The sequence below is a fragment of the Miniopterus schreibersii genome (genome assembly GCF_964146895.1).
Source record: "Miniopterus schreibersii genome assembly, chromosome: 10".
In the NCBI taxonomy this organism is placed as follows: domain Eukaryota; kingdom Metazoa; phylum Chordata; class Mammalia; order Chiroptera; family Miniopteridae; genus Miniopterus; species Miniopterus schreibersii.
This window is the reverse complement of record NC_138110.1, coordinates 29877602-29894289: the sequence shown is the minus strand read 5'-3', so window position 1 is coordinate 29894289 and position 16688 is coordinate 29877602. Positions and strand designations below refer to the sequence as shown.

The 16688-nt window shown below is 43.6% G+C and overlaps 1 protein-coding gene across 9 annotated transcripts in view; it reads left to right on the top strand.

The window, feature by feature from the left end:
• FHOD3 (formin homology 2 domain containing 3) overlaps positions 1-16688 on the top strand; it is a 396327-nt gene that overhangs the window by 313826 nt on the left and 65813 nt on the right. For all 9 annotated transcript variants that reach the window (XM_081149144.1, XM_081149143.1, XM_081149142.1 and 6 more), the window contains one exon: positions 4616-4830. In XM_081149144.1, coding sequence (XP_081005270.1) covers positions 4616-4830 — 215 coding nt within the window. The remainder of the gene's footprint in view (positions 1-4615; positions 4831-16688) is intronic.

Genomic DNA, 16688 nt, shown 5'->3' with positions numbered 1-16688 from the left:
TTGGTGGACATGACATATACTCTTACTGAAAATGCTGTCGACTTTGTGCCCAAGCTTAAGTCAAATTTTATCTTATTTTTTTAATGTTCCCTCCAGATTTTGCACCTTTTTGGGCTTTTGACAACCTGACTGTCAGGTCATGTCTGCATGGGCAGGGGTTGGAAGCTCTTGGGGAGATGTAAGGTCCTTGCTCAGACTGACCTCAAAATTTTCCAAACCACCAAAGGCTACCTCTTTCTGGATATTATTTACTGTTTCTTTTCCCAAAGCAGAATATCACTTACTCTGGAAAACTTGTGCAGAGGAGTTTGCCACTCCTCCTCTGTCTCCTCTCACTCTGACCTCAGTTCTCTCCCTGATGCCACTAGTCTGCCTGGGCCTCTTAGCTGGTGCTGGAGCAGGCTCCTCATAGCCCCGTGTGGGATCTTTCCTTTAGCCCACCTCTCTGTTTACATGGGGTTTGGGGAAGCATCTGGACATTTTCCTCTGTTTTAGACCAGCCACTTCCCTTGCTTAGCTTGCGTCTCGAATTACCTGGTGAAGATGGGAGTGCAGGAGATATACTTTTATCCCTATTTGGAAAGCTGTTGGGGGTAAACCAGGAAAAGATAGGACTTCCAAATATAATGGACTTTGGAGATAGATGGGGAAACTGATGGAGATCAGAGGTGGAAAGAGGTTCAGATATAAGGACAAAGACTCCATCTGTTAATAACTCTTCATGATAGAGCTGGGCATGTGTAGGGTCCATGTTTCTTACTCTTAACGCAGCAGCTCAGAAAGAGAGGGCCAGAGACACAGCAGAGGGTTTCTGAGGTTTGTAACATCTCATGTAGCAAGATGAATGTCAATTTGTTCTTTTGAGGCGTAATGGCCATCCAGACACATTTGATTTTATTTTGATTTATTTCATATCATCTCCATAATTTCAGGCTGTTTTATGGACAATGGTGCAGACTCAGAGTCAATTTCTGTTGAGGTGCTACTTCTAATTTTTTTTAAATGTATTAGAAGAAAGCCTTTATCTGATAATTGATTTAAGTGACATTCAAGAATAATTTTTTTGAGGGAGTAGTAAGGAATGAAATTCAGGCTGGGGTGAGGGTGGGGATTAGTCTGAGGGGGTGGCAGGATGCGGAGAGGAAATGCCTTATGGCAAGCAGGGTTATGGGGACAGGTACAAGGGAAAGGTCGAGACTGGACTGGGATCTGGGAGATGATGCCTAGAATGATCAGCGAAGCAGGAAGACAGGATTCTGAGCACCGTTTAACAAGTATGAGGACAGAGTAGGACTTAGAGGCTGCCAGAAGTTCCCGTGAGGGGGAATTTCTGAGTAGGAGGGTGGCAGGAAAAGTCATCAATAAGTAGGTTCAGGTTAATCTAAAGTCAAGCAGGGATTCAAAAGGGTCCTGTGGAAAGAGACTGGGCCTGAGTACGTTCCCTTGGCTGCGGGACCAGCCCGCCACCTGCACCCATGGTGGATGTTGAGCTCATCCCGGAGGTTTGTTTGACTCTCTCCCACTGCCCTGTGAGCTCTGTGAGGCGGGGCTTTCCTGTTTATTATTAAATCTATAGTGCCTCCTGCAGTCCTTAGCACATTACACGCCCTCAACAACTGCTCAATAATGAAAAGATGAATGAATAAGCAAAAGATATGGACAGAAGGAAGGTAAATGGGAATGTGTAGATGGAGGCAGCAAAGGTGAAGTCTTTTCTTGGGGCTATGGATAGAAAACCCAGTGCTTTGCACACATAAGGCTTCATCAGAGTCTGTGGGGTGGGGGTTGTGTCACTAGACAGCAGGGATTTGTGACAGTCATTGCATGGGCTGGTGGGCTTCCCAGATCAAGTACTATTGGGCTCCTAAATGGTGGTACTTAGAGGCACTCTATAAGGGAAGGTCATGATATAGCCGTCCCTGTCCCAGGGATGGCTGCAGGTACGTGTGGGCCAGGCGAGGTCACTGGGCTGGACAGTCTACATGCCAGGGGGCCTGGCTCTCCCCTTGCATGTTAGTCCATCCTTACCACTCTAGCCCATTGCAGGTGAACGCCTCTGCTTGCTACCTTTTTAGAAAGAATTAGTGGCTCTCAACACTGGGGTCTCCCTGCCCCTGCCATTTTAAAAAGTTTTTAAATGTGGCAAAATATATGTAACATAAATTTACCATTTTAACCATTTTTTAAAGTGAATAAATCAGTAGTGTTCAGTACATTCACATTGTTGTGCAACTACTTCCCAGGTGCTTTTCATTTTGTAAAACTGAAAATTTTTACCCATTAAACAATCCCCATGTTCCCTCCCCTGCCGTTGTCCCCACATAAACACCCTTGGGACAATTCAGATTAAACCTGTGACCCTTCCCATGACTCCTGGATCCTCAAGGCACAGTGAGACCTAAGGGTGCACAGGAATAGCCTTTGAGTTGTATTCACCCAGACTCTGGGTGAGGAACCCCTGGAGTCCCCGAGAAAATGCAGTGAGTCCTTTGGCTGCTAGCACATGCCTGCCAGACTACCTGCCCATGGTTGGGATCTGGAGAGGCAGGACCAGGGCCCACCCACTGAAATGAATGGGTCATCCTCCTGGCTTTGTTACTGTTCTCCCTGCGCATTTCTGATTTTGCTGAGCACTGCTTTCCTGCTCCAAGAGTCCAGTCTACTGGACCGTGCAGGACCCTTTTTTGCATGTCATTCCTTGCCTGTCTCTCCTATCCCAGAAGGCTTGGACTCAATGCGGGATATCTGTGCTCACAGACTCCTCCTGGGTTTGCAGCCTTCCTGGCCTTGAGTTTGCCACTATCTCATTTAAAATATGCCCCCTACTGCCTCTGACCATCAAGATCACTTTTTTCCAAAATTCCCATCACCTCCAAGCCAGGTGGTTTTCCCTTGCTGGTCAGAATTAAGTTCAGAAATACTCTTCTTCTGTCACCTCTCCTACATTTTGAGAGGTGATGTTGTTGGCAGGAAAAGCCCAGAGTTTCCAAAGCTTTCTCTCTGGGCATCGCTTCTCCATCCTTCCACTGTGAGGCAGCTGCTCTGGAAGCCAACCTCAGACATTTGTATATATGCAGACCCACCGCACATCTTTTATCAGTGATTCACCGTGCAAGTAAGCTCACTCCCCAAGAAAGTGAAGTAGGGTACATTTGTCCCATTGCACCCCGTGCTTCAGGTGGACCCCTGCAGGTGGGGTGCTGCGGCACAGGTTTCTCACTGTGCTCTTTGCTCATTTCCCATCAGCTGACAAGTGCAAGGCACGGAGGGAAAGAACAAAGGAGGGTAATCTTCCTGTTCTCAAAAATCCTATTATCTGCTTGTTGAAAACAGACATACACATGTGAAAAGATGACTAAATATGCCAGGCAGTAAATGTAAAATGCCATCTGAATTGAATGGGCTACATATCCGACATGAGTTCAGAGGCAAGGCCAAGATCACTTCCAGCTGTGGTGGTCAAGGCAGCCTCACAGGGGGAGATGCACATGCGAGCCTGGCCTGGAGGGCAGGCTGCCGCTGGACTGGCAGGGAGAAGGGTGATGATTACAGATGTGGGGGAACCACGCCCACCTTAGGATGAATGAAGAAATGCATGCTTTCTAAATGCATTTTTAAAGGTTTTATATAGGTGCCCCAGGTGAATTAGGAGTGCCATGTGGGGGCTATGGTGGGCCAGAGTTGGGCGCTTGCCCACGGGGAGGAACTGAAGCATTAAATCTGGATGGATGTGAGTAAGGGTTTCAAAGTTTGGTGGTGGGTAAGATAGTCAGAACCTGGCTACAGCTGGGTTCATAAATTTATTTCTGAACAAATAATGGTGGGTAAAATTAGCAGACATCTGGAAGAGGCACATATTTCAAAGTTATTTTGGTCTGATCTATAAAGCGCACCATGAGGACTATGATTGGTAGCTGGTCTTAATAAACAGTTAGTGGGTTCTGCCTGCCTGAAATGCAAAACAGATGTATCTTTGTTCTTTTAAACTGACTTTGATGAATAAACTATATGTGACGTCAGGTCCAAGCTATTGGATGTCTGAGTCCGACTGAGAAATATTTTAGAATATAAAAAAGTTTCCATGGTCGACACCGAGAGAACAAAGTGAATTCCAGTCGCATTGCTGTTAGCATTGAAGCAGGTTCAGAAATGCAGGGAGGCCTTCGTCCAACACTCCCTTTTGGTGTTTGGGGGGCACTGTTTCTCTCTGCCACACAGGGGCACCCTCCCATTTCACAGCTGTGAGTTCCGAGGGCGTGTGGTTTTCAGCTGTCACTGCTGGGCCTTTTTGATGGTCGTTATTGTTGTTTTGCTTATTTGTAAAAATGTTTCCTAAAAGAGCAAACTAGGATTCTGCAGCAGTGATCCAGTATCTGGGGACTGTGTGATGTGGCCATCTCTCCCAATTTGTTTGGTTATGCATGATGCGGGATTTTTAATCATTAGCATCTTGGCTTTGCTGGGTGTTCCTGGCAAACGGGCCCTTCAGCCAGCCCTGCGCTGTGCTCTGTGCATCAGGAAACCAGCTCACTCTGCAGGTGTTTCATCCATAAACAAGCATCAGCCACGGGCTCCTCTTTCTTTTTACGGAAACCCTTTGGAATTTAACTTTCAGATACAAATACTTGGAGCAGTTGGCAGCTGAGGCGCACGAGAAGGAACTGAGAAGCCGGAGCGCGAGCCGGGGCAGAGCTGACCTCTCCTTGGACCTGACCTTACCAGCAGCCCCTGCCTCCCCCGCCCCTCTGAGCCCAAGCCCTTCATCTCTAGACTCACAAGAGGCTCTCACGGGAGCATCTTCCTCCCCAGGAACACCTCAGCATCCCCAAGGTGAGTGCTGGGAGAGGAGAGGGAAACTGAAGGGTTCATTAACACCAAACAGGCTTTTTCTGGGCAGTGGTAACCATTCCTGTGTTCAAACGAATACAGTCAGCTAAGGGTCAACTTAGAGGGTGACTGCAACCTGTGTTGCCACAAGTAAAATAGTGTTTTCAGAGCCACTTATATTAAAGCAAAATTATTTGTAAAGATTGTCAATGTATAGTCATTGAAAAAAAAATACCAAAAATAAGACTTACTTTGACATCTAATCCTAAATTACAGGGTTTTAACTTAGTGCTTTATAACTTGGATATTATTTATTTATTGGATCTGCCCCATAAAGGGGCCACTTGGAAATGTTCTTACCCTAGGAATTGTCGGTCTGGTTTAAATTAAACTGATGGAGTATAAAATTAATCATTGCGAGCAAAGAAAAGTGTGGACCTAGTGAAAACAGGAGTTAAATGTTGAAGAAAAAAAATCAAAAATAGTAAAGATTATTGGCACGAGGTATGGGTGGAGGTGCTTGTGTGCAGACAGGCAGGCTCTCCCTGGAAAAACTCCCGGTCGCCTTAGCTTTATTTGGGGGAAAACAAGGATGCTGCAGCCTTGGAGCATCAGCTGTTTTGCTGAGTGCTCTGCAAATTGTTGGGTCCGTTTCCTTTCACATTAACACGGAGGATGGCTCTTGGGCACAGGCGCCTCTACAACGTAGGCTGATTAACCCTGCGGCTAGCACCGTTGGGTTTACTTGAGTGTTATGGCTTGCAGCCTGACGGAGCCTTAGCCAACTGAAGACAGCAGAGACACTAAACTTTTAACTCTAGGAGGGTTGACTAAATATGGCGTAAAGTTTAATTTAAACAAGGCAGGACTCCATGACCTCAGCAGAACTGGATGTAACAGAACAAAGCTGTCTGTCCAATTCTGTGCTGGCTCTGCCAGCCTCGGGGCTCATTGTGCAGGAGCAGGCTGGCTGCAGCCCGGCTCTCCATCACGTCCAGCTTCTTCTGGTCCCTGAGCCATGGAAGACTGTCCCGGGCAGATGGCTCAGCCTTAGATGAGTAATGTTGGTCTTAAAATACTGAGATTCTGAGAATCAGGAAAAGAGACTGTTCTGACACATCTCTGTGCTTTCCAAATCCTGCCCTGTATCACTGCTCCATCTAAACTGTGGTATTTCCAGAGATGATATGAAAAATAGTTCCCTGCGAAGGAGTTCAGCACTTAATCTTGGGGCTTTTAATTCTAATTGTTGTACCTCCTGAAGTTTACAGAATGGTTGTTTCAACTGTGAAATACAGAGTGGCCCCAAGCTGAGAGGGAATTGTCAGTATCTATAAATAGTTTGTCCTCAAAATTTTTAATCTACTTGATAATTTGTGGCAAAAAGAGAGCTCCTCAAGTATTTTATCCAGTTACTGTCAAACTTGAGGCTGTTCTAGCCAATGAAAAAGAACATTTTAAACTTCAATAGGAACACAGGAAATACTTTGAGTATGTATAATATGCATTTGAGAAAATAAAGTTATTTCAGTATGCTTTCAGCAAGATAAATAGCAAATGTTACTTTCCTTTACAAAGAAGGAATTCACAGAGACAGAGTATTTTATTTTTTTTAATCCTCAACTGAGGATATGTTTTTTTTATTAATTTTTTTTTTTTTTTAGAAAGAGGGAAAGATATATATAGAGAAACATTGATTGGTTGCCTCCCGTACCAGGGACTGAGTCCACAACCTAAGTATGTGCTCTGACCGGGTATCAAACCCTCAACCTTTGGTGCCTGGGACAACGCTCCAACCATCTGAGTCAGCCGGCTAGGCCCTGAGCTAATGCTTGACTGAAATCAAACAGTAAGCGATCTCTGCCTCTAAAAAAGGAATATGGAACTTGAATTTAGACATAATTACAAATTGATAGATAGCATTGTACAATGTTTGCTTTTTCTGAAAAAGAAAGCAGTGGCTCTTGTGCAATCTAGAAGATTGTTAAGTAATTATTATCCAAGTCATTTGGGACCAGTGAAGTACACTAACATTCTTGTCCCAATACATAACTGAATTATTCAATTGGAAAGTACAAGTGTATGAGAAGAAATGCTATTAGAGAGTGGTCTCAGAAAGCACTGCTGAGGCTTCCTTCTGACTTGGGGATCTTCACCCTTAGGACAGAAATACGAAGTTGGTCAGACAGAAAGGATTCCCTCAGCCCACTTTGTTATAGCATCCAATTAATAGCCTATTCTTTTTACCAGGTCCCATTTTCAAATGCTTAAAGTAATTTTTTGCTTATCCCTAACATTTACAATATCCCGGCATCTGGAGGAAGAATAAAAAATATAATCACACATCCAGATGTTTGTCCTGCACCAAACACCTGGCATGTTGTAGTCCAAATGTGCCAGGGGTTGACTCGCTTTTTCATTCTTTCACCTTGTGGAATCATGTGATAATTATCCACTTCACATTTCTGTCCTGCTCTACCCCATCCTCCCAAATACTACTAGTTAACACCTTGCTGTGCATCTGAGTAAGCAGGGGGGAGGCTAGTATTCATATTTTACTGAGTCTCAAAGAGGTGGGAAGATTTGCTTCAGATTTTGTTGGCACATTGCTGGGAGTATAACCAGTGTTTTGTTTTGTTTTTTTAATCCTTACCAGAGGATATCTTTTCCATTGATTTTTAGAGAGAGTGGAAGGGAGGGGTAGAGGGGGAGGGAGGGAGAGAGAGAGAGAGGGAATCATGGATGTCAGAGAGACACGTTGATTGGTTGTCTCCCTCACTTGCCCCCATTGGGACCAGGGATTAAACCTGCAACCCAGGTACATGCCCTTGACCAGCAATGGAAACCGTGACCCTGCAGTGCACAGGCTGGTGCTCTAACTACTGAACACCACCATCCAGGGCCAGTGTTTTGACACTTAACCCAGCCATTTCTCGAGGCATCATGGTATCACAGTATTTGTGGTGTTCACATCAATGCCACACCTTCTCCCCAGTAACTGCAAAACTGTGGCCTACATTTCAGAACTATATTTACAAAAAAGAGAAAACAAATATATTCGTTTTCTAATTCTGTGCCCCTAGGGATTAAACGTCACTTTCTGAGTTCTTTTGTTAAAACTCCTTACTCAGATTCTGGAGGACTTTTTTTTTTTTTTTTAAATTTTATTTTTGTTTAAAATATTACAGATGTCCCTTTTTCTCCCCAATGACCCGTTCCACCCCGTTCCTCCCTGTTCCTTCCCCCTCCCCAGTCCCTCTCCCCACCATTGTCCATGCCCTTGGGTTGTGCATATTTGCATATAAATTCTTCGGTTACTCTCTCCCCCTCCACCCACCCGCCCTCCTCCATCCCTCTGACATTCATCAGTCTCATCTATGCTTCCATGTCATAGCAGGAGATATGAAAATGTTAAAAGCTTCTTTACCTTTTCTCTTACAAAATATACTTTAAAAGAGGGAAGAGCTAATGGTAAAATCCCCATAGCATTGTGTGCCATCTAGTGAGATCTCTCAGCCCCAAACCTTCCCAGCTAAATCCGCTGTAACTTGCACATGAATTAGGCCACTACCCCGCCATCAGTCCAGTGTGTGCTTGAATTGTTTTTCCATCTGGCCCTCTTGTGGCTCGTGGCGGATGTTTGTCCCAGTACTGCCTAGTCTTAGTGGTGATGGTCTGAATATTTTTCCTCTGTGTGAAGCTACCAGTCCCACGTGAGGAACAAACACATATGTGTGTTCTCATTTGCACTGTGCTGTAATTAACGGAGACACTCAGCCCGAAATCTAGGTACACATGGAAGGGCCTATCTCTTCACCCACTGCTTTAATTATCCTTTCCTTATTTTCACTGAGCTCTGATGGTATGGATCAGATTACCTATCTAATAAATTTATTTCCTAGTATTTAAAAAAACTCACAGATGACACTAGAAACAAGTAAATTATTCTTGCAAACCAGAGAAAAAGGTACAGTGTTTTTGTTGGGATAGAGTTCTTTGATATGACTCTCGAGGAAGTTACTCTGAGGATTAAAAACAATTTGTGTCCCCACAAGTCAATATAGCGAGGTAACCTGTTACCCCAGTGGCGTCAGATATAGGTACCCCTATTTCATGGAAACAAAGTGGAGAAAAACACTCATCTCAAAACCAGGTGTTGACGGTAGTCTCTGCAGAGTGCATCAGGGTTGAACTACCCTCCTTGGAGGCTAGAACTTCCTTGCTCCTTGGCTGACACACCTGAGTCGCTCCTGAGACTAGATGGAGACAGATGGCCTTTCCTGGTAGAAGGAAGCTGCCGCCAAGTGTTTATAACTATCTGTCACGTACTAGTGTCACCGTGAAAGCAAATATAATGGCTGGATCATTTTTCTAAATTTTAGTTTAGTGCTCTACAGGGTGTGGCAAAAGTAGGTTTATAGTTGTAAGTATTTGAAACAGTTTATTCTTGTATTACTCATTCATTATTGTATTTTCCATATGAGCAACTGTAAACCTACTTTTGCCACACTCATATATTGCACACAGAAATAATACTTTAGAGATGAAAATTTGACCACACTATATTAATTTTATGTCAGGGAAGAATATTTTCAACAGTGATTTTTTTCTGCCTATCATTGGATTCCTAGATATTTCCAAAAATGTTATTGTTTGGCCCTGGAGAGATAAACGTGGCCTATATGGCTGGGTCTTCCTCACCAGCATTCACCTGGAGGCATTTACAGAAATCGTTGACATGGTATGCTGATATTTTCTGCTAGATATTCTAGCGTTTATAGTACTGGTAAATATGACAACTCCTCTAGCCTCCTGATTCTCACACCTGCAAATAAAATATAGACATATAGTTATATCATGAAATGTTTAATTTGTTTAAATGAATAATCATTTTTCATGTAGGTATTATTCATCATCATGGCCGTTGTCATTCTTACCAGTCATTGAGCATCTTTGTCCCCTTCGTTGCGTGACATGTTTTGACTCTCCTTCAGGTGTAGATACTCTGCTCAGTTACCTAATCCACATGGCAGATATCAGAAACATCTGGTATCCTATTTCCAGCTGGCACAGTAGCAATAGAATATCATCAATCATCAGCCTAATGCATGCTGGTTCCTTTGCATAAAGCTTTTGGACACCACCTCCAGTCCCATATTTCATGAATTGGCAGGAAACTAGATTCCTTGTGGTTCTGTGACTCAGGGCTGCCCCACCTCCCATACCTCGCGTAACTGCTGCTACTTGATGCCACTTGGTCAATTAAACAAAATCTCTCAGAAACTCTACCCAAAGCCAAGGCCCTGCCTGCTGCACCTGCTGTGGAGTTTTTTGAGAGCCTTTGCAAAACATAAGATTTTATTTTTGCCTTGCCATTTTTCTGTCTCTAAAAATGGAAAAAGGCAAAACCTTCCCTTTTTTCCTCCTATAGAGAATATTTGCCTGCAGTGCATTTTCCTGTACCATATTTTAAACCATTAAATAGTCTTAAATCCTTTTGATGTACTCAAGGTATGAATCTTAAGTATACTTAAGTAAAGACAAGGCAAATAATGGCATTGGGAAAGTTGTTAAAGAAGGTTATTCTGTGATCAACAAGATAACTTTACAGATAGTAATTAGGTTTTAAAATATGTGAAGGATCTAAGACTTTACTGTACTTGGCAAGCTAATGAGTTAGTCTGCCACAGTTTCATGGATGTTAGCAGAAGACTAAACTCCTGGATCAGAGACAAAGGACTTCATTACTTATAGCAATAGTAGTAGCCAGAGTATCAGTGTTTATGCCATTTCTCCAAACCCCAGTTCCCACAAGGTAATATGAATAGGCCTAAGTGATACCTGAATGGACACAAAGAGAAACCCTGAGTTTAGGGATTCCAAATCTTTTATAGTGGACAGTTAGCATGTCTTCCCTTTGTCCCAGAGAAAGACATCATCTTTAATACAGTGGGCAATAAACCAACCAGCCCTTTGCTCTCGAGGGAGACACTATCTCTGTCTTCCTAGGTGGTTTGCACAAATCCGTAGGAAGATAGTCCAGAACAAAGGCTATCAGTGCCTCTGTTTGTAAGACTGCAGAACACAAGAGACCCTTGGAGAACTGTTTCCAAGCATTGGATTAGAATGGTTTTGAAGCAACCTTTACAATCAAATTTGCATTCTAAAATCTGTTGAATGTAAACAAAAAAATTAGGTTTTGAACAGTAATTAACTTGTTTGTTCTTCATATAGGAAAAGAGGATCAGGAGCTGCAAGGCCCAGTCTGCTGCAGGGACTGGGGGTGAATGAGTTTTTCTGCATCTCGAGGTGCTAACAGGGAATCTAGAAAGACATCAGTGCTTTTCATTCCAGGTGGGAGCCTTGGGTAAATGCTTCCAGGTACAGTGAGGAGGCTTCCACCCGTAGGGACAGTGAGCATTCTTAATCAGTGTGGTACTTTGAATTTCCAGAGTCAATGACTGAGACTGGGAAAGAGCAAAAAAGAATAACTCTCTGGTTCTTTCTAGTATTCTTATCTGTGGCCAGGACCTTGATCACCACACTGCCATCTCTACCACTCCTCTTTCCCTCTAGCACCCCTGCCTTTTCCTCACCAACCCCCATAAAGTATTTGTGCTAAATGATAGCGTGGGGCAAGATAATCGCACACTGGTTTTTTAGTCCCTAAAAGTATGCTTTTCCAAAAGAATCCCTGGGTTCAATGACCCTGCATCTTATCCGCCTCTCATGGCAAGAATCTTTGGAACCTTCTGAAGCTGGAACGTCCTCTGAGAAAGTTGCCTCCACTAGATACATTGAGAAGTTCCAGTAGATTTTTGTTGACTTTCTAGATCCATTATCTCTGGATCCCTGTGTATCCCTCTAGATAATCCCCAGACTCAATGTGTTATTTAGCTTTCATGCCTTCTACATTTTTTATCATTGTTTTCTCATCATTTTATTTCAATCTTCTTACTGTTTTTCTGCCTTGCCCCTAAATGGCAGTTTTTTTCCAAGGTCCCTTCTCCAGCAACCCTATCTTTTCATGTCACACCCTCTGGCTATAACCTCGTATCCCTACCTGTGATTCTTAACTACCTACCATGTGCTAAAAATTGCTAGGTCTGCATCTCAACCTTGGCCTTCTTGAGCTCAGGATGTGTGTATCCAACCTTTATAGACATCATCATTTGAATGCTCCTCAGACACTTCAGACTTACTAGGTGCCATTCATTCAGATGGGGGATGTCACCCGTCTCTCACTCATAAAACTGCTACCTTCAAACCTGCTTGTATCTTTTAGTCATCTGGTTAAGACCATCTTTCTCGGCCTAGTCCTGTAAGCTGGAACACGTCTAATCTTTTACTCTTCCCTCAATGTTCTCCCCTACATCCAGTCAATCACCAAGTGTTTATGTGCTCCTTTCTCTCTCATCAGCCCTCTTCCCTTTCTGTCACCAATGCCTTAGTCCCAGTCTTAGCCATCTCTGACCTGATTCTCATGGATGTTACATCTTCCAGGTTCTTCTTAGCAACCCAACCAAAAAAAGGTCATTATCTATACCTTGTTCTTAAAATCATCTAGTGACTCTCCATTACTTACAACATAAAGTTAAGATCTTATGTGGAACTTGAGGCTCTTGGTTATATAATCCCTACAACCAGTCTTTTACTGCCACAATCACCCCCACATGTCATGTTCCATCAGCACCAAACCACTATCAGTACCTGAAAGGTGCCATGTTCTCTCAGATGTGACTCTGTGCCTGACTGCAACTCTTCCTCTGGGTGCCCACTAGTCTTTTATTTATCTAGTGGAAGCATCTTCTCTTCTCTAAAGCCTTCTTTGTTTCCTCTTCTGTGTTCCCCTCAGCTTGTGCATACCCTGAGATACAGGGCTTATCTCACTGCAGTCCTTTCCCCTCCTCATGTGTGTGTTCCTCAGAGGAGGGCCCATGCCTGCACTCACCTTTGTTGGTGCTCAATGCTTGGAGCAGAATAGGCATTTAGTAAATGTTTTATGAGCTCATAAATGAATAAGCAACATGAAAAAAGAAAGTCACATTAATCTACAGAGACAGCTGTTTCCCCTGTACCCATATATTTATTACATAGGCCATGATAGAGGACACATCTTTGACTATATAGGCCCTCTGTAAAGACTAAAGAAATGATGGTGGCCTACTGTAGAGAAGGAACATTGACAGAGAGTTGACGTAATATATGAGGGCTATTTCTTTCTGAGGTTAAACTCTAAAAGAGAGAAAATTCAGAGAATGATTCTTAACAAATTAAAATAAAGGTATTTATTCAACTGCCATTTAAAATACCCCTTATTTTTACTGAATTTTTCTTCATTTGTTTGAGATTGAATTTGTTAACAAGTGCCAATAAACCGAATCATTAAGTGGAAAGCCACATCCATTGGTGACTAGATGTAAGTGTGAAAGGCTCAACCTTTGGGGATGGAAATTTGAAAGTGGGATTTCTAGTTGTACCCCAATCTCAGGCTAGCTGGTTCTGCTTAGGCTTGGTATATTCTGCTGGGAGGGAGACTTAATATTTTCCTTAGATGTTAGTTGTTTTGATATTATAATATCTATTGGCTATGACTTAAGAGACCACTTTGGCTTGAAAAATATTTTAAAGAAGACATTTTTTTCACATCTGACTTATTTGTGCCTAGTACAGTACCTGACCCATGAGAGGTCTAAATAAATATTTATGGAATGAGTGAAGTTGCTACTAATCACATTAGAACATCTAATTAAGAGTAACTCTATCTTGCTCAGCCTAGAAAAAATATGAATTAGAAAAAACAAAACAAAAACAAAACTCCCTACAAAAACCAAACAAACAACCCCCCCCTCAAATTCAATCAAATTTTTTGGTAGCTGTTATTATTTTGTACTATCCATTTAAATGCTAGTGTATACCTTCCAAAATAACAGTTTTTGTGTTGATGTCTTTCCACTGAAGCTAAATGAAAACCTTTTTTGTTGGAACTATGAGGGTGGGTATGGAATTTTTAAAGTGACATTTTCCAAAAGAACTTCTGAAGGTAATTTTGACCATGTATGGTTTCCATCTTAAGAGGTGGCTTCGGCCTGAAAGGTTTAGAAAATCCAGCTCTGAACTTTGAGAACAAAGCTAGGCTTAATTTTGAAGGCATACAAGTGCATTAAACTGAGGAATCAGAATTTTGCAGGTGAGAAAGTATTTCTTTTATAAAGCTTGAGTAAGCTGAGTTTGTGCCCATCCTAAAGAAACTATTCACTCAGAACAGTGATTCTCAACCAGGGGTGGTTTTCCCTCAAGGGACATTTAGCAGTGTCTGGAGATATTTTTTGGTTGTTACAGCTGGGGAGGAGGTGCTATTGACATCTAGTGGGTAGAGGCCTAGGAATGCTGCTAAACATCCTACAGTGCACGGGACAGCCCCCACCACAAAGATTTATCCAACCTCAAATATCCATCGTATCGAGGCTAAGAAACCCTGCTGGAGAGTGAATCTGAGTTAACAGCCTAAAAGAACTGGCCCAACACCAAAAGCAAAGGCTAAAGAATTTTCAAAGTTCTGAGCTTTTTCTCTTGGGACCTTTTTCACATTTATGTGATTCAGCCACAGTTTAAAGTCGATGGTGTTAGTTATTAGCTATGAACTGGGGAGGTCCCTGGAATCTACACAGTTTGGAGCAACTATTATAGAACTGGCTGGCCCAGCCCTTGGTTTCATAAGACCTGCCAGAAAGCCAAGTCCTGGCAAAGTCATCGAGACACCATCACAGATTGAAATCAATTGAAGCCACCCAAAGACTTATTAAATTCAGATCTTTCTACCAGCCATTTATCTCTTCAAAGAAAAATTGCATGACAAGAGATTGCAATTAGCCACTCTGGACTCTGCCGTCAGGGACGCTGATGAAAGCAGAATTGGAACGTTCGTGCCCACCGCACATTTTTTTTTTTTTTTTAAAGAAATGATTATAGTATACTCCTCCTTTAAGGCTTAAGTCACCACACAGGCACATCATGATTCACAGCCCAAGCTTTTCATTCAGGTCATTCGAGGTTCAAATCCCAGCTCTGCTAGCATTTGCTTTGCTTGTCAGTGAGTCCTTTTGGAAGGAGATGGCACACGCTCAGAGGGTGCCTGAGGGCGGGAAGGGAAGGGATTACTTATAGAGGTGTGCAGAGGGTCAGGGGACCATCAGACTGTGGGGAAGCATTCAGAGACTAGCATCAGTGGGAAAATATCAGCACTGCCCACCTGTAGGCCTGGAGGAACTTAGTGAGCTGCTGGGACTTGGTAAGATCTCTGTAGTGGTGGGAGGGAGCCCATGGGACAGAAACGGTGGCCTAACAACTTCTGCCAAATTGTGACCCCATCTGAAGAAAGCAGGGGCATAAATGCTCCAGCCTCTCCTTCCACCCACCTTTGCGGGTCCCTCCCAGGAGCGCTAACCATAGAGGCCAGCCTCCCAGGGCACAGAACAGAGCAGAGAATGGGTCTGGAGGAGCAGTCCATGAGTATCCAGCCCACTGTGTAGCCCTGGACAAGTTACTTAACCTCTCTGAACCTGTTTCTTCGTTTCTCACATGAGACACTAACCTTCATATTGTTGCTGTGAGAAAAATAAGGTGATATGTATATGGTATCTAGAGCCACCCTGGTACTAGAGTATAGTACCAGGTACTCAATACATAGTAAATTCTACTCTTACTTAACTTTAAGGCCAAGCTGGGCCTAATGTCTAGTGGAATTTCAGGACTGGATGAGGAATTGGTGCTGGGCTTTTGGAGGGACAAAGAGAACTAGCTGGTAGGAGTCGACGTCTGCCCTGGCTGACCTAGAACAGGAGCTGAACAGGCTGAAGTCCTCAAAGCTGCTCTGTACTCATCTCTCCCACCTCTGTGATCTGCATGAGGGGAGTACCAGTCATCTCACTGCACCCTTCCATTCTTTCGACAAAAACACTGAAGTTTTCCCTCTTTCCCTGTGGTTCTCATATTGATGTTCCCATCCTGGCTCCCCAACCTCTCTCTCCTGTGATATCTGTTTCCTTTGGATAAAGAATCCCCATTAGTGACCATGTTCAAGGTCATGGATCCTTCCTACAGGATGGCAACAACCAGGTTCCTTGTTACTTCCTCTGAATACACTACAAATGTCTTCCTTCCTATTATTCCTTCCACGTTACATAAATTACCTGTTACCATAATCCTTCATACAATTTAATTTTAATTATTTCTCCTTCTTTATATTCCCCCCACTCCAACCTTAAAATTTAGTTTAAAGCCCTCTGAGTCAGGTTCTGGCCAAATACTTTCTTCTGGCCTTTGCTGAGTGCGTCCTGGCAGTGCCAAGTTCCCATCAGTCAGTCCACTCTCAGGACGTGGTCCAGAAAGACAGATCCCAGGTTTGGACACCTTGTACATTGCCAGGCACTTCTGGCCATGTCCTCCTTTTATCTCCAAACTCACACCCTCCCGCATGGAGAAGGGCTGCCTGGGCACCTGGCCCAGGTGCTCATAATCCCCCCTCCCCCATCCTTTGCTCAAACCCCAAGATGCCGTCAGATCTCTGTCCTTTCTCCATTAGAGGTGATTGGGAGGGGTGGGGCCTGTGGACATTGTGGGGAGCCCTGGTAGCCCCCGACTGACAGGTTTGGTTTATCACAGTCTCTTCTGAGCTGGACTTGAAGATGGGGCCGTGGGGTCCTTGAGGTGTGTGCTTGGGAGTGGGTTCCTTGCCCCTCCTTCCCTGCCAGCCCCTTATCTTGAGCCTTCACTGTTTCCTCCTGGCCTCAGCTCTCTGAGGGCAATTCGAGGAGCTCCGGACAGGCAGGTGGTGGGAATTTAGTAGACAGTTTGTGTGC